General features: G+C 44.2%; 1 protein-coding gene across 3 annotated transcripts in view; it reads left to right on the plus strand.

Annotated features, from left to right (window-relative positions):
* DOCK11 (dedicator of cytokinesis 11) overlaps positions 1–24,506 on the plus strand; it is a 1,169,031-nt gene that overhangs the window by 120,199 nt on the left and 1,024,326 nt on the right. For 2 of the 3 annotated variants that reach the window (XM_085607887.1, XM_085607888.1), the window contains exon 2: positions 20,911–21,027. In XM_085607887.1, coding sequence (XP_085464013.1) covers positions 20,911–21,027 — 117 coding nt within the window. Of the gene's footprint in view, positions 1–8,109; positions 8,158–20,910; positions 21,028–24,506 lie in introns of all 3 variants that reach the window. The other variant, XM_085607886.1, reaches the window with a different exon arrangement.

Raw genomic sequence — 24,506 nt, forward strand, 5'->3', positions numbered from 1 at the left:
GCCTGGGGAGGTCTCATCTGCTTTTCTGGGTTCAAAAGTTCTGACTGTGCCCTGTGTCAGAGCTCCGTGAGTCCCCCCATTGCCCCTTGCCTGATACTCAGCCCGGGCTCCGAGAACTTGGGCCTCACAATTCCTGTCCCTTCCAAGGGCAAGCAAAATCTTTTTTCAGAGAATTGGCGTAACCAGATGGCTGTCCTTTGAGTCTGGACATCTGGCTGCTCCGAGCGCCGGAATCTGGTTGCGCACCATGCATTGCTATGATGCGTGCAGATGGCCGGGCTGTTCTGGAAGTCCCGATGAGGGCTCATTTGACTCTTCCAGCCAAACCAGGGCTCCAGGAGATTGTGTGCATTTTCACTGATGGCTCCCTCTGTCACTTGGTGTGCACGGATTATAAACATTTTAGCTTTGCTCTGCATTAGTAGGAACAGGTTACTCTTGACCCTCTTGTCCAGTAGTTCTCACCCCGGTGCCGCCCAGGCAGGGCCCTTTGTGGCCCCCCCAGGGGCATGAGTCTGTGGCTGCCTTCTAGCCCTGTCTGATTGGCCTTTTTGCAGAACTTTGCTTCCTTGCTAACTTTCCCTTGCAGGGCGGCCTGCTCGGGGATGGTTGGTCCAGCACTCTACTCTGATCATGATATCCAGGCTTTTCTGGAAATCATGATCAAGGCTGATTTGACTCTCCCAACCCAGCCAGGAATGATGTGTTTGCTCCACCCGCCCTCTTTTCTCAGTTTGTATAGATTACAAGAAAGGCAGGTAGCTTTCTTCTGGATTATTAGGGACAAGGTATGAGGGACCCCTTTGAGCTCTGGTCTTTCTCCCTAGGTGTCGCGAGGGCCTGGGCTGAGCTGAATTGAGTCACTGGGACCTGAGTCTGTGGCTGCCTTCCAGCCCTGTTCAATGGACCTTTTCTCTGAGCCTTCCCGGAAAGCATGCAGGGATACAAAGCTGACATCCCCATGCAGAGCGGTCTGGTTGGGGGCGATTTAGCCAGCACTGTACTCTGGTCCATTTATGGATGGACTTTACCCTCAGCTGTTGTTTCAAGCAAAGAGCTTCTACTCTGCCTGGACTGAGTGACTTAAGGGCCTGCCTTTTGTGGAGGCCACTCAGCAGAACGAAGGCCAAGCACCCCAGCAGCTTGTGAAGTAGTCAGACCAGAGTGGATGGGGTTAGGTGGTGCTAGTCCCAGATGTTGTCTGGTGGTCTGGGCCCTGTGTCCTTGTCCACTTTCCTTCCCCACCCAGCGCATTTCTGTAGCTGCTCGGAGTAACTATTCCATGGGGCGGTCCCAGCTGCCCAGGCTGGGATATAGTATGCCTGTGTCTTGCTCAGGCTGCACCTTGGCCCACATCGTCCTTCTGTTGTCACACAGGAGGTGGTGCCCGCCGGTGCCTGAGTGACTTCCCTGTTCCTCCAGCCCCTTGGAGGTAAACAGGGGCTCCCAAAGCAGGCTGCAGAGGGGTGTGAAAGTCAGATTACAATATTCTGCGGCACATTGGGATTAAACAAGGAGGAAACAAAAAAGATAGATGTGTACATAAAGAAGGACCACAAATAAAGACAGCCTTAATCTAATCACGGGGGGGTGTAGTTGTGTGGCAAGCCCAACCACTACAGGCAGAGTAATCGGTTGGTATAAGGAGCGATTGCTCTTCAATCGAAGTCTGCCACAGAGCAGTCGTAGAAATACTGACATGTTTATGTTTTTCATCTGACTTCGGGGGAAAGCTTCTGTATCTTTGTTTCTACGTACGTATGTATCTATGTATCTTTGCAAGTATGTAGGTAAGTATATATGTATTGTTATTTCTAAAGTGCCAATCTAGCTAAAAATGTAGTGTTCTTTAAAGAAGTGGATCTTGAACTCTTTCCTAAATTAGAGCAGGGTTGGAGTGGTCATGATGGATACAGGGATGTTGTTCCAGATCCCTGGAAGCATAGACCTAAAAGACTTGGAACCTTGTATTTTCTTTTTGATGTTTTTTGTCTCCTGTTTGATGGGGTTGTGACTGCGGGTGTGCCAAAAAGCCACACGAGATGATTCATTTGTCTACTACATAGTTGAGGGTGCTGTTCATTATGGCTTTGATGGATTTTGTACATGGTGCAACAGGGTTTGAAGATTTTGAGGGCTGGCAAGAGTAGATAATGGAATTCTATCAGCGTGGGGTGATCACATTGCATCAGGCTCCGGATGAGAGGTGCAATGGTGTATAGATGCCCCAGTGAAATCTGGGAGGTCACAGAGCAGAGTGTTTCCACCATTCGGTTCATGAAGCTTGCACAGCAGTATCCAAATCTATATGTACCTCTTTCTTTCCTCATTATTAGGTCGAACATTCGGACCTCTTGTATATATTTTAGTATATACTTATATGTGTATGTACTTTGTGGGCTCTGGAGATAAGCCCTACGACTTGTCTGCTTTCGCTTAGGGACTTTTTTCTGTTCAACTACCTCTATTTAACTGTCTTAATAGAAAACGACCAGCAGAGGTCAGTAAAATACCAGAATTGCTTTCTGCTTCGGTACTTTCTTTTTTTAATTTTTCTGGCAACTCCCTCTATTTAGCTTTCTTTCTAAACAACCAGCAGAGGGCAGTAAAATACCAGAATCACTTTAGCATTCTCTAGATTCCAGTCCATAGAAATTGTCTTCCATGAGCACCCGTTGACAATAATGTTTTTTTCAAATCTTGTATTTACAGTGATATTACCACTGAAGGCCCTGATTTTATATTAAAAACAGATCTTTGGACTGTACCATTTCCCTGGAAGGCAATATTTCTCTCCATGTGATCCTATTCCTGGCGTGTCACACAGTTTGGTGCATATTTTCTCTCCATGTTAACAAACAGTAGATGTTTCAGCACTCAGGCTAATGTGCTGCATAGCTAAATACATATAAGGTCCCAAAGGCGAGACCGATTGCATTGTAAATGCTTGTTTTTGAATGTGCAGTATGTATGTAACATTCCCTGCTTTTGTCCATTTATAAATTCCAGTTTGGCAGGTCCTTTTTGAAAAAGTTGTTTCTCTTGCCACTGTACTGTTTGTTTTCAAGGCAATTTCTAGCACAAGTCGGTCAAAATACCTCCATATCACCAGCAATATTGTCTGGGAGGCTGCGATGAACCTGTACAGACCAGACTTCATATTTCCTCTGTATGCGGCTCTTTACTAGCTTAATCGTCTGTTTCTTTTCCTCAGATTTAGTGATGTGATAGGTCTCTCTATCTACTAAACTCTCACTGACATCTGGTGCTATACCTTCCTTTTCCCAGTAAATACCAGGGCACAATGTAATTTAAGTGTAAGTCAAAGAACTTGCAGGCCCAGTAGCCGTTTTGCTCAGCTTCATATCAGGGCCAGTGTCCATGGCAATCATTTTAATGTTTCAGTTTTAACTGTTTGTTGCTGTAGACTTATTATGGACAGTACCAATATTTACAGTAGGCTGTGTGTCAGCCTGTTGCTTACCATTACTTTGCTTACATGTTTCTCTCATTTGCTTGCTTCTTATTCAAGGTTTTCCTTTTTAAGTCTCGCCTAGCGACACAGCGCATGAGCTGCTCACTTGCGAGATCTATTGTCGTCGGTTTTGCTTCGGAAGCGGGGTGGAAGCTCCACCCATGCTTTTCATTGGCACGCGTCAAAAATGCTCGCTTTTCATTGCAAGGGAGGCATGTTTGTTCCCTTTCTGTCTCCTGTTTGCCTTGCCTGCCCGGACAGGATATGTGCACGCGCACGGTGTCTCTTTTGCTCACGGCGTTTCAGGCAGTGCATCAGTCCAGTAATGATACAGTTTTAGTTGGTGTAGTACTGTGTGTGAGGCACAACGCGCACATGGCGCGCTTTCACTTTCCTATTTTTTTATTTTATGTGCGAAGTGCGTGCTTTCACTTTCGTTTTCCTTTTGGTCGCGCACGGCGTCTCTGGCAATTTCAGCTGCTGCTTGTTTTTCTTCGAGGCAGCGCAGATTTAACATACTGCACCAAAAGCTGACAGCAGAAACCAAGCTCCCTGCGCTCTGGTAAGCCGTGCACTTTTCATGGGTCTTTGATTTGTTTGTATTTATTCTTCAATTAACCGCTTCCCGTCTTCTGCCTGACTCAGAGCTGAGAATGATCATGCTACTTAAATGGGGCCAATTGGGGCTCAGCCGGCCTATCTGCAATCACGTAGACCTGACGAGCTTGTTTTTACAGCGTCACATACACCAAACTGATTTCCCATCCATGTCGCCCCACTGTTTCCCTTTCACAATGCGTCACTTGTTGATCTCTTTTCCACTTAAACATAGATTTTTGTTTTCAGTTACCCATGGATTCATTTTTCATGGTGGCCTCAGAATTTCTCTTGTCACCATTATGGTTCCATTCCCGGTCACCTCTTGGCTTCTCTTTAACAGTTACACCCCTGGATTATCTTCACTGACTCTCTCTCCTTAATATATCTTTTGCGCTCACCTCCGAGTTCACTTTCACTGTTATCCCTTTTAAAGCCTTTATTTCTCCCTCATTAACATTCCACAACATCTTGTACACGGTCACCCCTTGATTTCACTTTCATGGTCATCTCTTTTTTATACCTGGATTTCTCTTTTACTTTAATCAACAGATATTCGTTTCAATGCTCGCCCCATTTTTCTTCCACACCTAGGGGCCTATTAGGATGGCAGTTGGAAAATATCCCTGACTGCCATGGTAGCGGGAAAAGACCGCCCGCAAGTACCGTGGTATAACAACTGATCCAATTAGGATGCTCCGCAGTTGAAATCCTACAGCGGCGGTCAGATTCTGGCGATTAACATTGCGGCGGTTGCTGCTGCCAGCAGCACTGCTGCGGTGCGAAAAGGAGCATGTCATGCATGTCACTGCACTGCGTGGCAGGCACTGCACACTGCCTGCCACCTGGTACAGGGACATGGTACCCCCCCAGTGCACCCACACACCCCCCCAACACATTGGGGGCACGCAATGGGCCCCCGGAGAAATTCTCTGTATGCCTTTCCATGGCGGGTCCACCGCCGTGGAACAGCTGGCTACCGCCGGCATCATAATCATGCCGACAGAGCTTGGTCCGGCACTGGCATCATTGTAGCAGTCCAGTCCCGCCCGCTAGGCATACGTGAGGACTGGTACCGGCGGAAAAGTGACAGGTGGAGATTCTCACCGCTGCGGTCGTCACCGCCACGCTAATGGGACTGGCGGTTTTCAGGGCTGTGATCGCGGGTGAATGTCTGCCGACGGTCTGGCGGTTGCCATCGACAGCCCTGCGGCGGCCATCCGCCCGCCATCCTAATAGACCCCTTGACGTGGTTTCATCTCAGGTTCACAGTGCGGGGCATTCCAGGTGCCCGGTGCTGCGCTCTGCCAGTCGAGTCCACATTCATGCCAGGCAGGTGCCCTCGCAAGCCCAGCACAGGCATCATTTCCCATCTATCTAATAGGCCCCCCCAGGCCCCACCTCTTCTACCGCCCCTGGGAACGCTACAGTTCTGGCAAAAATGTTCAAAAAATCCCCCCATCCATTCTCCCTCTCACGTCCTGCCCCCCTCTCTTCCCCCACTGTTTATTCTGCTGCTAACCGGAGGGCTTTGAAGAAGGCGACAGTAGCGTATCAGCCTCCTACAAGATGCAGGTTTGGGCAAAGACACACCGTTGCTCCAACAGACACTGCTTTGTGTGCTCTCTACAGAGGCCAAGGATTGGCTGAGCATTTCAGCTGAACACTTTTATGACCTATTGACCCACACTACAAAACATTCACTGCCCTATGCCTGAACTAAATCTCTCATTCATGGCTCCTCAAAAACATCCACCCACACCCCCAACTCACACACACCCCTAGAGATGACTCAGTTCACAGTATGAACAAAAACTCTTAGTTAATGCGAAATTAAGTAAAGCAAGTAAATTGCACATAGGGACAACTTTGCTGCCAAGGAATAACGTCAGGCTTGGACTGGCCTAAAGGTCAACCAGTCAGTGCCCAAAGGGCTGCTCTAGCAGGTCAGTGTGTGGGCCATTTGTTGGCTGGTTGTGGGCCTGTTTTATGGTCTAGGGGACCGGTCTTTACTGTTGATTTTCCTGATATTAACACTCATGCCGTGTTTCTTTACAAGTTCGAACTGCCCAAATTTGCAAACATAGACCACGTTTTTAGCTATCTAATTTACTACTGGGGGCCACTTTTATTTTGGTGCCCGGGCCTCGTTTCTGTCCCAGTCTGACCCTGAATACCTTAACGGTTATTACAGTCATTATTCTTGAATCGGTCAGTGTTTTGCCTGTAAAGTTAAGTACATGAACATGGGCAACTGTGGATTCCAGTCCTTTTATTTTACTTTAGAGGTTTTGTTTTACTAAGCTCTGTAATTTGTTTATACACTCGTGGTGACGATACTTGGTGATCTGCTTTCTTTTACTCTTTTGCAATGCAATAGGTCTCGCATTTTTTAAACTTTGACTTATTAGTATTGTAACTGACAATGCCTTTTATTAAAGCAGGTTTTTAAACATATAAATAAAAAGCATTGTCATTTACAATGCCAATAGCTGAAAATCCCACAATTGCGAGACCTATTGCATTGCAAATGTTTTTTATTCCTGAGTTTGATCCTCCCCTTGAGTGTGGCTTCTTTAGCATCTTTTTGATTCGATGACTTGTATCCTTCCACTGCTCACATTCGGGCGAACTCGTTTTTTCTTTCATCGATAGCCCTCCATGTGAGCATTTTCTCCACCATGTGCTGCTTTCCCCCTCACATGCCTGCTCACTCGCACTCTTTATCTTAAAGCTTGTCCATTGATTACCTCCCAGCTCAGCCCCTCTCGGCTATGTGGTCATTTGTTTTTCACTGTGACGGCTTCATTGATATTTTCCTTTTTTAAATTAGGCTGTCCCTGGAATCACCTGTTGCTCCCCCCACCCTGATCTCTGTTATTCTCGCTGCTAAGTGGCATTTACTTTCTTCCCATCTTAGAATGGTATGTAAATAATCTGCAAAATGGCAGTCATGCCATATGTGCATTTATTCGTGGTGACTCATGCACTCATATATTTCATACTGCTGTGGTGTTATAATGCATGCACATTAATGCCTGCGTACACATGTGAGCACATATCATTGTGCTATTTTTTTGTTTTTGCTGATGCACATAGTGTTGTCAAAAAGTATTATTTATTCTCTTTTCGTTAATACTAAACTGTGTCGACCAAAGCATTGGTAAAGTCAATAGACCTAAATTAACTGACAAAAGGCTAGACCTCTTGGCTTTGCCAATGCTTGCTTTTAAAAGTGAGTTATGTCTGTCTCATTTCATCTTCATTTAAATCTTTCAAACATGTTTTGTTGTTACTCCTGCCTGGTCCAATGGTTCTCTCATTGTGCTGAATGAACCAACAGAAGAGGATACAAAAATTGTCAGAAACTACAAAAGAGGAGACCAAAGGAAAGTAATTAAGAAATGAATAAAGAGCGCCCAATTAGTTGTCATTTTTTTTCCAAATGTTGTGGTTCATTTGACGCTTTTCCTTTGTATTTTAAACTCATATCGCTTGAGAAAAGTGGCATGAGTCAAAGAATGAATTAAAGTTATATGATGTGTGAACGAAATGGCTTTGTGCACTTTCAGGTAGTAGAAGTCATATATAATGCAGGGTTTATAAAAGGTGAGTTTTAAATTTTTCTCAAAGTGAAGTTGCTGCCTTTGGTGCCCTTGAGCGTTTTCCACAGCAGTGGTGAAAGCCTTCTCTGAGTTTGCAGAGGTGGGATGAGAGGAATGGGATGAGCTGGAGTTCAAGTTCATCTATTGGTCAGTTCATTTTAGCTCCCTTCGCTCTGTTACCTAAATAGGGAGTTCACAGAACCTCAATCAGTTCAAAATTACGATATATATTAATATAGTGATTGGAAGATTGCCAATATTCACATCTAAGTGTCCATTGTGTAATGTGATGCAGCTAAATAATTTGTGAGCAATTGTGTGTTAAAAAATAATTAATATCTATTCTTTTAGTTGTGTTGTTCTGCTACTGAATTCATGTGAATAGTGATGTATGCTTGTTTTTCATTTTAATCTCTATAACAATGTGAGAAGCGTACGAAGAGGGCAAGTCATTGCAATGGTGAGGGCAGGTGTAGTTTGGTAAGTTCAAGCCTATGAAGTTTTTATCACTCGTCCCCATCACATCTTTCATTCAGTCATATCATTATCTGCATGGAGGAAGGCGACACCGAGGCTGTATTATCCTGAAAATAACAGATAACCCTAGTGAAATGGATGTATTGTCACATGTCATATTTCATGCAACATTATTAAAATTTATAAAGTCATGGTTCACTAACAGCATGCAGGAGCACTGCAACGCTCCCAACCCTCAAATGTGGCAGGAATGCATGATTCCTTTTAATACAACTCTGAACCAGGAGCCTTTGTGGTTTGCTGCACTGAAGTGAGACATTATGTACAGAGCTAGATTATATTCGATTGTTGCCAAATTATTTATCAGAGGGATGGCCACAAAGGTTACTTTAAGTCGTCCAAAATATGGTTGTGCCCATTGGGAGATAAACCCTAATGCTGTTTTGATTTAGTTTTACTGTATTTTCTTGTAGAAAAATAAGTTAGAGCAAACAACATTGCTTCTTAACATATCCCTGAATTATAGTGTAATGCACACACACACACACACACACATATATATATATATATATATATATATATATATATATATATATATATATATATATATATATATATATATATAGCACACACCTCCTCCAAGGCAGGAGGAAACAGGGTTGTCCTCCGTAGATGTATAGCAATTCTTCTTTTATTTATTAAGTATTCAGCTCATGTCTCAAGTGAGAGCTACAGACCGACGCCTTTCGGTCTTATCATATATAAATGATAGTTGTTTTGTTTATGCACAATTTGGGCACTGTAATGAGAAGATTAAGTTTATTACTCATAAGGGACTACATATCCCACAATGCTTAGAGACGCTCAGCAGGATTGACAGGAAATGACATGTCAAATTCAAAAACAGTATTTTACCAACTAACGCTTGAGCGCGAACTATGATCATGAGCAAGGTCTTATGATAAGAGTGAAAGACGTTGGTCTGTAGCTCTCACTTGAGACATGAGCTGAATACTTCATGAATAAAAGAAGAATTGCTATACATCTACGGAGTGTGACCCTGGTTCCTCCTGCCTGGGAGGAGGTGTGTGTTATAGGTAGCGGTCTGGCTTGGCCGCGGGATCCTGCACTGGTGAAAGAGCGCCGAGTAACCCGACGAAGTGAGCCTGCAGTGGAGGATATATATATATATATATCTATATGCATTATACATTTGTGTGTATAAATATATATATATATATATACACACACACATATATATATATATTTTAATTCATATACATTGCTCCTTGTTTCTTATCATTCTAACCGCAAATTCCTCATCTTTTGAATATTCCCCAGGGGTCAGACTTTTTAAGGAGTATCCCTTGCCCCAGTAGGTGCAGCCGTGCAGGCACACTCCAGTGTCGTCACACTCTGGAAGTGACGTACGTAAGCTCATATAGGCGCCACACACTGATGTCAATTCCTTTCTTATCAAACCACTAGATGTGGTTCCACCTTGCTCTTCACAAGACCTTTATATCAAAATTATTTCACAAACCCAGTGTGCAAGACATAATGTGACCTCTCAAGACCACAGGGTTTAAACACTGTAGGGACTGTCACAAGCAGAGTTTTGTGACAGACCCACATCAGGTTTGCCTAGGGTTGTAACACGACTCAAAGTCCTGCAGTGACTGCCCCTTGATGAACACCAAGGCCATTTGGAAACTGTGAGGTGAAGCTCTATGTTCCAAAGTACCGGAAGACTTCATGCTGTGACCAGTCGAAGGGAAGGTACTGTTCCTGCTCTCAAAGTCATCCCCATGGCCGGTATTCAGCATCCTGCATCCTGTTGGTCAAGCATGCCAGGTATAATATGTGGGCTCTGCAGTGGGATCTGAAGTCCCAGTGGGAAGAGCAATAGGGGGACCTCTCCGATCACGTCCAGATTTCGGAGGAGACTGTAAAAGACCTGCAGAGCTGGTTGCTGAACCGCAATTAGTTCAGTGGCAGACTCCTCTCCTGACTTGGGTGGAGGCAGGCACTTGGGAGAGGTAGAGATTTGAGGCATCTGGTCTCCGACAGAGGCCTGGCTCTACAGCAACCTTCTGGAACTGTGGGCCATCTGCTTGGCATTCTTACCATCCATCAAAGGGTGCAGGTGCTCATGAACAACACCATCACCATGTGGTATTACAATAAAGAGGGTGGGGTGGTTTTGTGGGCTCGGTGCCAGGAGGCTCTACACCTCTGGAAATGGCTGGAACACCAGGGGATTTTCCTGGTGGTACACCACCTGGCAGGATCTCTAAATGCCAGGGCGGACAAACTAAGCCGCTGATGCCTAGTGGCAGTAAGATCTGGGGGTGTGTCAAGGTCTGTTCTGCAAATGGGGAGAATTTTGGCTCAGTCATTTCAACACAGCCAAGAAAATGCAATGACCACATTTTGGAATTTCCAAGGTGTCTCTCTCTTGGAAATGCATTCTGCCTGGAGTGGAACTCGAGACTCCTGTACTCCTTTCCGCCAATACCTCTCCTGCCCGGAAGTCTGAAGAAGATCAGAAATGACTGGGCCCAAGTCATCCTAGTGGCGCTAGATTGGGAACAGAGAGTGTGGTATCCTGAACCCCTGGGCATGAGCTTCTGTCTTCGAATCAAGCTGCCACCTGAAAAAAAAAAATCTTCAGTTGCAATCCCCACCTCAATGCTTGGAGATTGAGAGGCAACAGTTGGCTAATTCGACATCCCTCCCAAAGTTGTAGATGTCATTTTAGCAGCCAGATGTCCCTTGACAAAATCTGTATACGCCTGATATTGGGACAAGTTTGTAGTGTGCTGCTGTACTCGGCATATTGGCCTGTTCAAGCCAAGCTATCTGGTGTGTTGCTTTTTGTGTTGTCTGTACCCCAGCAAGGGCGTGCTTTGGGCATTTTTAAGGGGTACCTGTTGGCTCTTTGAACTTTTTTTGCAGTTGCCTTATAAGTTCTCTTTGTTTAAATCACCCAGAGTAATGGGTTTTTTTAAGTGTTTGCAACATTTGTTTCCACTATCTCTGTTTATCGTGACTGAGTGGGACCTTAAGAAGGTCCTCACCCCCCCTGATGTGTATTCCATTAGAAACACTGCACAGCTGTCCACTAGGGCTTGACACTCTCGAGACAGTGTTTCTTAAAAGATCTTAGATTTGATCATTGCTGCAATTCTGGGGGCAGCTTGGGGCATTCCGTCTTAACTGCCCTGTATCTGTGAACTGGGCAGTGCACCTTGCTAGATTAGTTATCTGTCGGTGCCATACAAAAGGCTTCTTCTCTTCAACATCCACATTTTAACAGTTTCTGACATCTAGTTCCCTGTCTCGAGAGTGCTGTTTACCATGTTGCTTATATGTTCCAAGTTGCTTATATGTTATTAAATTCCTTGCCAAAAATCTGGTTTACTATTTTAGGGAAGTATTTTCAGCTGCAGCTTGTTGTAAAGGGCAATTTCGCGTCAGGAAAAAAATATAGCAGGTAAGCTACCGATTTCACGCCTGTGTTTCTGGGGCCTTTGCCACACAGTAAATTATACCTTGCATCCGAAATGCTCTTGCAAGCTGGCACTTTTTAATCTGCTCGGTTCATGTGGCACCAGGATGACACACCATGCGATGTGTGGAGTTTTGGAAGCATACATTTGCTTCTTCAATAACATTTTTGTGAATTCCACATTGGTGTGCCCGCTTCAAGGCTCTTTGAGCCGACTTGCCAGTTTCCTAAACTACTGTGGTTTGTGTATCAGCAGTTTCGATTGGCTTGGAAGACAGGATGTCTGCATCTGTTGCACATACTCGTTTCTGCACACCTACGGGCTAGTGTCCATGCCCGGGCTCCTATCCACACGAGGCTCCATCCCCCCAGGCTAACCGTGGGTGTGAAGAGATATTGAAGAATTGCTTCACCTCCAGAGGGGGAATTACAATCAATGCTCCTAAGATACTCGATATCCGCACTATTAATGGTCCATCTTCAGGGATTTTGGTTTTGCACTTAAAATTCCTTTTTGGCTTTAGGAACTATTTTGATTTTTCCCTGTTACCAGAGGCTCTCTTTGTTCTTTACTTAGCAACATGGGTCAGCGGGTTGTTTTCTAAGCGTCCAGCAAGTAGGAAGCTTCGTACGCCCTAATATTTCATGCCTTACTTCAGTAAACTGATATGTTAAGAGGCTTTTAAAAAAAAATTATGTATTAATATTGTAGTGGAACGATTTCTGCCACATTTCATCACTTCACTTATGCATGACTGATAAATCTTAGTTAAGGTTAATTCACGCTCTGCTTGCATGGGTATTAGAGTACAAAGAAGTCAACTGCAATTCAAGTGAGACTCTTTTGCAATTTAAGGGGCACTGCCATCTATCTATCTATCTATCTATCTATCTATCTATCTATCTATCTATCTATCTATCTATCTATCTATCTATCTATCTATCTATCTATCTATCTATCTATCTATCTATCTATCTATCTGTCTGTCTGTCTGTCTGTCTGTCTGTCTGTCTGTCTGTCTGTCTGTCTGTCTATCAGAAGATTTGTAACTATCTGTCTGTTTGTATATTAGATTATACTACCCGCTCTCTTGGCTGTAAGATTATCTGTTGTTCTCTTCATGCTGATTAATACAAATGAATGGTAGGGAATTAAAATTCAGAGCATGCCTCTGTAGAGTTCTGTCTCTCTTCATCCATGAAGCCTGTTGGTTCTAAACCTCTGTGAGCCAGCGGAGCCCAAGAGGGACATGTTTGTAAATCTTTCACCTCGTGCTCCACCACGTGCTTCTGCAGCTCCTACAGATGTTATTACTGCAGCGAGTGAGCACAGCTGTCTCATAGGTCATGGTTTTCATAGGCAGGGGTGCAGCTTATTCAATGATGTTAAGGGGTATGAGTCTAAGATTTCCAAACAGTCGCTAATATATCCCAAATAAAAAGGACAGGATGCTGGGGAAGTCAAGGGGTGAGGGTCAGAGGTGAGCGGAGGGGGTAATTGGATGGGCTAGGTGTATTACTCTGCAGTGTTTTTGGAATAATGTGTGAGCGTACCCCATCTTATGGAGACGGGTGTAGGTTGGGGCACCAGGGATCCTTACTCTTGATATTGTGCCTATACTTTGTCTATAGATTGATCTCCTCCCTAGATGTGTCATAACCTGCATCGTTGGAGCATACACTACCTCCTTCCCAATCCTTGTTGCTTGCGTAACATGTTTTACATAGAAATTAATTATTACTCTGTTGTCGGAAGTTCATGAACTTAAGATAGAGCAGTTGTCTCCATGCTGGGACTCATCACCTTTTTATTGTTCAAACGTGTCCTACTCGGTTACATTTCAGTGCTTGACCCCGAATCAGCAGCACTTAGCATCTGCTCGAGTCCCAGGCAGCGCTCTGTTTCCTCAGTCGCGTGTGTCGCACCGCGGCAGCACTCGCGCCTCTGCTGGCAGCCAGTGGCTGCTTGATCTGTGGAAGGGCAGTAGTGCAGCTTCTGCCTTGTTCTCCGTCTACATTGAGTCTTCTGGGTGACCCTACACTGAATATTGTGACATTTAACAGGTATCAGATTTGGCTCCCTAGATCCTGGTAAGTGCTTACATTGCAGTATGATAAACTCACCTCAGGTGACTAAAACCGTCCCATTTGGTAAGATTATTCGTACTTCAGTTTGTGCCTACAGTACATGCTCATGGCCTTTGATGGCAGGACATTTCTGTTTAACTATAAGTTCTTGAGCAGCTAACTGTATGTGTGCTGTAGTCTGCAGATTGGTGGGAGATAAAAAGCTGCGCCTGCTGATGCTCTCAGCTGTGAAATTTTGGCCATTCTCTTTTGGAAAGATTTCCTCAATTCTCTCAAGTCATGATACTTTATGATGAACACCCACCTGATCCCGGTGAGAAATAGGGCAGCCGACTGAGTGAGTCGTTAACCCTGCTCAAGCAACAGCCACAGCCACAATCCCTGTCAGGGTGAACCACAAACTTCACTAAATTAACCTGTACTTAAACCTTTGGTAGCTTGGCACAAAAGCAGTCAAGCTTAACTAGGAGACAATGTGTAAAGTATTTGTGCAGCACAAAAACAGCAATAAATTGAAGACACAACACAAGAAAAACCCCACACCAATTTAGAAAAATAGAGTACATTTTAATAGATCACTTGAGACCAAAATGACAAAAATACAATTATTAGAACCAGAGTTATGCAATTTGATATATTTAAGTAAAAACAGTGATTAAAAGCACAAACCGCCAACCGTAGTTATCGGGTCCCATCGGACTGGGACAAAGTCAAAAGTTCAGGCCGTCCATTATGGAGTGCGCGCTGGATGCAATGACCAAGTTAGGCCAGCTTAATAAAGTACCTTAAATCGTGGTGTGTAGTCTGCGAGTTTTGTTTTGTGAGGCTTTGCTATGGCTGTGAAGTGAGGTCTTGCATTAGGATGTGTCGATTCTGCAGAAGCTGTGCGGTGAGGCTTTGTGCAGAGTCTGTTCTGATGAAGCTGGGTGGTGAGGCTTTGCTTTGCTCAACATCGGTTTTTTGTGTTCTTTTTGGCTTATAGGACTCTGTACACTTAACCACTACTAACCAGTGCTAAAGTGCTTCTGCTCGCTCCCTAAAACATGTTAGAATTGGGTTACTCTGAACTGGCACATTTAATTAACTGTTAAAGGCACACGTGAATTAAATGTGTGCAGAGTCCTAAAAGCCCCCCCAAAAATGGGTTCAGAAAACAGGAGTGTGAAAGCAAAATGTTTGGGGATGGCCCTGCAGAGAGAGCCAAATCCAACGAGCATATCGCTAAGTGAAAATCTTTTTTTAGAAACAGCTGATTATTAAATTGTATGAGTGTCACTTTAAACAACATATATAGCAAGGTCCACTTGCATGTACGTGGCTTGGATAACACAGAAACTCAGCACAAGCAGGTCAAAGCAGATTGGATATATATACAGATGTAGAATGACACAGGCCTTGTGGCCCCTACTGGACTTTTATACTGTGGTTTTATGCACCAAAGAAATATCAGTATAGAACGATATGCATAAATAACCTCTAGTCAGTGAAAACCACCACTAACATATCTTCCCTTATCTGGTTTATGGGGAGAGCATCAAATCTTGACAATTGCAAATGAAGCGCTTTCATAGCAAGGCAACATTTCAACAGTGCCACAGTCAATGCTGCCCCTGATTGATCTGATCAGCAAATGGGGACATGACCAATAGTCATACCTTGTGGGTGAGCTTGAGTTCTGTGCTTCAGCAATGGCTCATCATAGAGCACTAATCAAAGGACAGTCCTATAGCAGGTGAAAGAACAAGGTACAGAATCTAGGGCTTCAGCACCTCTATTGGGGGTTACCTTACTGGAGAACATTAACGGGCATCTACATGCAAAGCATAAGATGGTGTGGAGAGGTGTGGCTCACTGGTTAGAGGCGGCAGATCCGTAAGCAGAGAATCGGCCAGGGACCAGGGTTCAATTCCCGACGCAGCAGGGTCGTGGACCAGGGTCAAAACAGACTCGATAATTCTCACCTCGGTACCTACTCTAACCAGGAACACACTCGGCAACTCTGGGCATTAGCTTGCCTCATCTCCACAACGGCCCCCCACATTCGCTGGGGATGCCTGGTTTCACCTTGGAGGGACCATCTCACAGGGATAGCCAGGACGGGTTCCCCAGTGGTCTACAGCGCCAGGACGCCTCAGGGCAGCAGTGCGCTTTACAAGACACATACATTTACATTTACATTTAAATTAGGTCAGTCTATCTAGTATTGCTCAAACCTTTTTTCATTCGTACGTACAGTTTATCATTCAACAGTTCTGTGGCATTGTCAGCTTACCATCGATTCTATGGAACCCATTGGTTGAATATAATTTTTAAGGGCCAGATACAGTGATGAAATAGTCCTACTCCATGTCTAAGTTCATTTAAGGTTTGCAGAGGTGTCCAGCTCAGTATCTCAGGCTTAGCACTCAAGTCACTTTGTTCTTTTTTGTGTGGCCATAACCAGATGGTCTTCACCATACATACGTATGTGTCTCCCTTGGCTCAAATTGTGCATTCCTCTGAGTTCTCAATTCTTCCTTATTCTGATGATACTCAACTGATTATCTCCATCACAGAGAAACTACTTTTACTGAAGAGACGTTTAAGGACTCTCTTTCTGCAGTGGTTTCTTTGATGTAAAACAGCTGCCTCAAATTAAATTCTGAGAAAATAAAGATTCTGATCTTTGGCAAACCCAGCTCCATATGGTCATTAGGTTCGTGGTCTGATGAACCTTGTCAACCACCTGATCCATTCAAGTTGGGTAGAAACTTGGGAATTAAATTTGACCAAGATCTAACCTTGAGATTCCTGGTCACTTGCTTCTCTATATTAAAATGTCTTAGGAAGGCGTGGGATATTTTACCTCCTTTGATCTGTAAAACAGTGGCTCATGCTATGATTATGGAAACTCACTTTATTTGGGTCTCCCAAAGTATTTCATTCATTACTTGCAAACTGTGTAAAACGCTGCAGCTCAACTTATTTTGAACGTACTTAGACAGCAGTCGGTTTCTTTCCATCATAAGGAGAATCATTAATTCCTTATTCATAAGATGGTTCTATTCAGATCACTGGTGCTAAATTTCAGAGCGTTGAACTATTCTGTTCCTATTTATCTGCGTTCCTATTTATCTTCATAACATAGTGCATCAATATTCCTTGCAGAGGTCTTTAAGATCAGCTAGGGCTAAGGTGCTTAAAATTCCCTGCATGTGGAGTGCTAGGTAGGGTAGCAACTCCTTTACATACTTAGGGCTCTATTACGATGGCGGGCGGACTTTGTCCGCCCACCATTGCAATGGAGCACTGGACCGACCGCCGATGTTGTGGCGGTCCCGCCATGCAAATTAGGCATCGTGGGCCTTTTACATTGCGGGTGGATCTGCTGGCTGCAGCCCCGCTCGCAATGTAAAAGGATTGTGCACAGCATTGTCTTGCACAACATGGCAGGCACCACAAGGTGTCTGCCACGTAGTCCATTGCAATGGTGAGGCCATAGGTACTCCCATGTGCAACCCTCACACCCCCAACAGGCTCCCAACATCAAAGACCGCATGTCTTTCAATGACGGCATCGCCTCCATGGAAAGGTCAATTTCCACCTACATCATAATATGAATGGCACCATATTGAGTCCCTTTTCCGCCCGGTCGACAATTCGACCGGCGGAAAAGCGGCGGGCGGTCTTTCCGTCCGCCGCTGTGCCCCCTGCCATACTAATATGGCAGTGGAAGAACCAGGGACATTTGGCGGGCATATCGCCACTGCCGGGCCGGCAGTAGCCATCACCGGTCTGGCTTTGGCGATTCGCCCGCCATCGTAATAGAGCCCTTAGTGTAGGAAATTGGGTTTTTGATTGAGGGTGGGGAAGACCCTCTCAAGCAACAGCCATAATCCCTATCAGGGTGAACCACTAAAGTTACTAAATTAACCTGTGCTTAGCTCTCTGATAGCTTGGCACAATAGTTGTCAGCCTTAACTTAAAGGAAATGTCTAAGTGTTTATGCAGCATATGTAGCACGCAAACAGTAATTAAGTGGAAACACAACACAGGAAAAATCGCACACCAATTTAGAAAAATAGAGAACATTTTATTAAATAATTTAACACCAGAACAAATTAAATCCAATCAGTAGAATCAAAGTCCAAATAGAAGCCATACATGTCAGGGAGTGGAAGGTGGCATTAACACAACTAAACTGCACAATGTCTAGTTTCACTCATCTACATGATCCACTTCCACCGCAAACCAATATAGTTAATACTTACATTATTTCAAGTAGTTAAACACATAAATAAATATAATTTATTACAAAAAATAAATTCAAATAGTACATATGTTTATTTAATTTCATTAGAACATATTTTAATAGATTTTCTGCATTTAAAAATTATTGTAGCAATACATTTTGTAAATATAATTACATATCTTTAAATAAATTCTATACATCACCTTTAATAATTAATGCATAGTAAAAACATTAATTATTTTACTGATTATATTAATGATATTGATTTTTACAATACATCTTAAATGCAAAACGTTTACTAAAATATTTTATAATTTAATTAAAATTATGTACTATTTTTAACATTAATTTATATTTATTTATAGCTTTTATTATTTAAAATAATTTAAGTTAACATTATTTCCTCTGGCGTTTTATTTTAAGTCCCTAAATCTATTATTTTCTCTGAGAGGAGGTTGCAATATGAGTGGTTGGCCATATTTCTTGATAGACTTTCTCCACCTCTGACCTGGAATACTTTACTACTGTTTTGGGATCCTGATTGTCTGTAGTAACTATAGAAGTGCAGTTTGTGAATAGATATAGGCCCACACTTTTGTGGGTGAGTTGACGCCCCTCCATCAACACCTCCTTGACCCTCCCTGAACCTCCCTTAGGGCTCGAAAAATCTGAAAAATGGTACTAGTCCTGCAGGACTAGTACCTTGAAAAATCTCCTCGCCCTAACAGTGACCTACTTGACCTCCGTCTCTGAAAGCGGAGCAAAAGTGACAAGATAACAAGATTTAAAGGCATTTTTATTGCTCATTTGCTTTGTGAGCAATAAAAAGGCCTTTAAATCTTGTTATCTTGTCACATTTGCTCCGTTTTCAAAGACGGAGGACAAAAGTTAGTATGTTTTCCTACTCGCCAGAAAGGGCGAGTAGGACCTAAAAATAGCTCGACCTCATAAAATTTACCTCGCAAATGCGAGCGGTCGAGTGGATTTGTCGAGCCCTGTCCCTAATCCCCTCCTTACTCCTCCCTAATACTTTGTTCTTTATTCATAAATATTCACCATTTTCCATTAACTACCCTGTGTCTCGTCTACATTTACTAGTAAAATGTATACCTTCCTTTGCATAGATTCTGCAGTTGGGGCAGACATCTCCGCACATATAGGTGTAGGAGAGATGGAGGTGTAAACTCTGCAAGTAGGTTTGCGAATAGCATTTTGTAGTATGCTTTGTAGTACTACTATATGTACAACAAAATGCAGTTTGCAAGTAGCCCCAATTATGTCTAGGCTTAACCTAAGTATCAGTGTACCAGTGCACGTTTTCATGATGCCCAAACATGCATATTACACTGCTTTCCAGGGCAAGGACAAAACTGGAAATAGGCTTCTATCTGCTTCTGCCTATCAGCCAGTTGAGAGTAGAATTGGTGTGTCCCAATTAATCCTGAGCCAGTATAGCAATTCAGGTATCTAGATCTCTTTTAATATCCTTCCTATTGACTGAATGTGATCCCTGAGGTACACCAGTATGTTATCACCATACGAAAAGATTATATCCTCCTTCACTTCCCAATCAATAAGCCAGATTTGTCATTACTACTGCAAAGTACACACACAAGGTCAGAACAAACCACTGTGGTGAAAATGGACATCTCTTCCTTTCATGCCTTTTTAGTTCCAAACTTTCGAACATCAGTGTCCCAGTACTGAGTCAGGCCAGTGGTTTAGTGTATAACAGCATGACCATTTGATAATCCTGGACCCAAGATGTATTTGATATAACGTCCTTAACATGAATTGCAGCCCGTGTATCAAGCACCTTCTCTGTTTCCATGGACAGACACCACAGAGCACACATGCGAGCTAGAGACTTCCTTCAACACTAAGCTAATCATCTCAGATCCAATGCTGTGCTTCTATGGTGCATTAAATTGCATTGGTCATCATGGGTTAGATCAGTCATCACTTGTTGTAACTTTTTGCTAGTGGTTTGCTACTCTGTCTCTTTTCATAGCTTTGTGGGTGGGGGGTGTTCCGTGTTAGCAACAACTAACCAACAGTTGAGGAAAATAAAAAAGACCCAAAGCATGGTCTTCTGACCCGTAGCCTCTGCTCCTCTTAATGCATGGTCCCCCTGACTCCACTGTCCAAGCCAGGCATTTGCATATTCATGCTGTTTTGAGGAGGAAATGCCTGTACCACTATTATAGTTCTGAGTTGCCCAGTGCATGCATGGAAACCTCATTTCTGCTCTCTATCACAGGGTAATACCAGCATTTCATTGAGACCTCATCCATCCCCTGATCCTCTTTGATGTGAGAGTCCATTCATCTTAACTCGGAAACCTCTGCAAGCAGAGTCCCAGGAGGCACTACTTGCTCCCTCCAGGCAAATTCTTCCTCCGCCCCACAGGAAATGGTTGGGGACCCATTGATTTTGCACTCAAAGGAGGTGTTGCCCAGCACGACCTCTATTCACAGTAATAAAACTGAGTTTTTGTGGAGGGAGATTGTGTGGGTAGAAGGTATCTGGATGCCATTCGCTGGAGGTTGGAGAAACGTTTTTGTAGTAGGTGTCCAGTACGATTCCTAGCTGAGATGCTAGAGACGAGAAAGAGTTAAAGACATACTTAAGGGATGCCAGTTATATAATTTTATACCAGAATCGCATTTCTGCTTTATTTTCTTCCCCCCCAAAATTCTATGGGACACACCTGCCCTATGTATATATTTCTTTGTGGTGATAAATGTGAAATCTGGGTTGTAAGGTATATGGACATGCAGAGGGGTGGACGAAGTTTGTTTGTGTGATGCAATAATTGTGACATTTTCTTTTAGAAGTGGAATACACAGTACTTGATGAAGCAGTCAAATGTCACTACTTTAGTCAAACAATGATTTGTTTGTTCTTTTTTCCACCTGCTATGTAGGAAAAAAGAAGAATGGTTGAGCCTCTGGACTATGAAAATGTAATCCATCAAAGGAAAGCCCAGATTTACAGCGACCCCCTGAGGGATATGTTGATGTTTCCCATGGAAGACGTGTCTGTAAGTTTCTATTGTCCTCAAACAGATAAATCTAGATTTGCAGTGACCCCTTTGAGGCATCTTGATGTTTCCATGCTAGGCTCTAGTGAGATCGATTATAGGAAGACTCGGACCCACATTGATTTCCTAAGTAATATGCTGCTCTTTCCTATTGAGTAAGCCTGTAAAGTTCCAATATGATCAGTCAAAGGAATATGAAGAGGTGCTAAGGCTAAGGGATAGCTTGCTTTTTCCAAAGGAAGATGGCTGTTAGAAATGGGATTTCTGGTTGGCTAAGGCTTGCGCCAAAGCCAGGCAGAAACCACCACTTTAGTCAGGGCAAGGAAGTTACACGCCAAAGATAACCCCTGCTCACCCCCTTGGTAGCTTGGCACGAGCAGTCAGGCTTATCCAGGAGGCAATGTGTAAAGCATTTGCTCACGCACACAGCAACAACATCCCAGGCACACTACAAAAGGAACTCCACACAAGGTTATATATAAAAATAACCTTTGTATTATCATAACACATTAGAATAGTAAACACATATTATACACGGTGCCACCTGGCACTAGATTATATTTACAAGGGATTATTTACACCTGACAGGGCCAACTGGACCACTGTCAGTACCATCACAAAGTGGACTTAGTAAATGTAGAACTTATCATAAACAGAGAACACAACCAGTACCTACTGGTAATCACTGTACTTAGCATCGGCTTGTAACATAAACTACATTATGCACAGTATCACATTAGGCGCCAAACGCATTGTACGCCATCAGCATAAACACATTATGCAATTCTCTCACAAGTCTAAACACATTAGACCCTAACCTCCTAAGCATAACTACATTAGGAAATAAATCTCACTAGCATAAACCATAATATGCGAACCAACCTCATAATCATAAAACACATTTAGAGGTATCAACACAGGGTGCGTAAATCATTCTACATGAATCACATTAATAAAACGAATTTCGTTGCGTGCACTGCATCCCCAAATGCGATGCAGTGCACGCAACGAAATTCATTTTATTAATTTATATGTTTACTTACCTATAAACCTCCGTAATCCATAGTTTACTACCCCCCACCCTGCCCCTCCCCCTCCCCACGTCACCGCCCTGCAGGAACTCCTACTACCGACCGCGGCTGCTCGGGGGACTCCTCCGCATGACGATGGCAGCACCTCTCTTGCGGGGCTTCTCTGGACTCCTGGGAGCACCGTGCTGCCTGCAATCTTCACCCGGGCCCCCTCCTGGGAGCCGAGGCTTTCCTGGACTCCGGCCGCCACCTTCTGGACTTGCTGGCGCCTGCCGGGCGGCTTTCTTAGGCGGCAACGGCGTGCGCTGGACTTCCTCCGAGGAACTGGAAGTCCCGCCCGCCGCCAGGCACAATGCCGCCTGACTTGCGGTTTCAGCCGAACAGGGCCGCGGCGGTGAATTCTCTTGGGCACAATGAGGGGTAGACTCCCTTTATATTAAAAATATAAAGCGGGGTGGGAACCCGCTCCACCAATAAAGCAAAGTCGCGGGGTGGGCACCTGCGCAGTAATTAACAAATGCACACGAAGAAGCAGGGTGGGCACCTGCTCATTTAAATAAAAATAAGCGGGGTGGGCACCCGCATTGAGAATAAGGCATCGCAGGGGAATCCCTACACAGGGGATTCCCCCTTAAGGGGCTGCAGCGCCGCGCTGCAAAACCCACGCTCCTCCCTGCAGCATCAGGTGCTCTTAGAAGTGAAAGCGAAGCGCTCCCTGGGCGCAGGAGGTAGCATAAAGTCCTTGGTAGAGGAAAAGCAACAAAAATGTCCAAGAAGTCCTGGAGGCATCAGGGAGGCAATGTAGGGCCCAGGGGCCAGCACACAGGGCCCTCCAGCAAGGAGGCAGCCCCCATGGCGGTCCCTCCTGGGCCCCACCAGCGGCAAGCCCCCGTCTGTCAGGATCCAAAAGAGAACAGGGACTGAACATTTTCATGGGGTCACAGCCCCTTCTTTTATACACACATTTCCTTTGTCTCAAAGGTGCAGGGTTTGGGGGAACCAGATACAACTGGTTCAGGGGAGCTTTGGAGCACTTTGTTGTGCTCAGCTCCTCTCTGCTTTGTCAGGTGGGTGCTAGGTGCTCAGACGCACCACAGGGGGCGGCGCCAGCATTGTGGAGGGAAGGCACAGTCCTATTCAGGTCCCAGGTGCAACTCCTTCCTCCCATCTACATGCAGATCTCTCCTCTCTCCATTCACAACCGGGCAGACTCACCCTGGCTCCTGGAATTCCCCAGCCCTCTCAGCTCCTGTCAGTCCCAAGCCAGACATGCACTCTACATCAGGCAGGCAGACACACAGTACACAGAAATGCCAACTTCTAAAAGGGCCACTTCTCCACTAGTCACTATAAATCTGCGCACACCATTGCGCAGCATTTATTCTCCCGAGTTTGCACATACTAAACTCAACCCTGCACTCCACTCACATCAGGAATAACCATGGACACACATATCCCCCATGCATTCCTATGGGAGGGCAGGCCAATCTCACCACACGCACTCAGAGAGCGCCCGCACTTTACACTGGGCCACAGTGCTAAAGTGCGCAGAGGCCAAAAATCACTACCAATATGTCAGAGTTTAAGGCAAAAAAGTTCTGGGGTGAACCTGCCAGAAGGGCCAAGTCCAACAATGGCGATTTTCGTTTCTAATGTGACTTGTCAAATGAAGACTCAGGCTAACAGTAACCCCTTGAGTTGTTTTTAGGTCTAGGCTTTGACAGCACAGCTGTCAAACTGACCTATTGCTAACAATACAGAGTGGGCTTTGTATCTGCCCCATTGATTTTCTTCAACCAAACTCATTCAGCCATTGGCTTTAGACTTTGTTAATCATGTTGTGGTCATGCAAGTGGAGTATTCATCTCTCACCTAATGCAATTGTATAAGTGTCACCTGTACCTCAATTCTAGTACTTGCATTGAACTACATGATGGACAACTGTTGCCTTATCTTCTCCTGGAGGCTCCTTTCCATGTGCCTCGCTTTAATTTGTGAAAGCTACATGCCCTAACAGCTTTAACACAGCCCTATTAGTTTTTCCAATGCGCATTTCCAATTGAAGATGTGTCTGTATTGTACTAATGTGCAGTCACCCCTTCTCAGATATGTTGATTTGTACAATGGAGCATCCGCTTTTAAGGTACTAATGTGAGTAATCACTGGAAGAAAGAGACTGGCGTTGATACTGTGTCTTTGAGGTTCTGATGTGTTCAATCAAAAGAAAGCCCATATATATATATATATAGTGACCGCCCTATAGCACTTTGAGGCTTAGAATAGAAAATATGACTGTAGGTTTCTATTGTGACCAAAGCACATATTTACTGAGGCCACATAAAGGATATGTCAATGGTTACAAATGAAAATGTGTCTGTAAGTCTCTAAAATCGATAATAGCAAAATTCAAATACGGAGCAACACGCTGAGGGATATGTTGTTTTTTCC

Source organism: Triturus cristatus, chromosome 5_2, assembly GCF_964204655.1.
Source record: "Triturus cristatus chromosome 5_2, aTriCri1.1, whole genome shotgun sequence".
Classification (NCBI taxonomy): domain Eukaryota; kingdom Metazoa; phylum Chordata; class Amphibia; order Caudata; family Salamandridae; genus Triturus; species Triturus cristatus.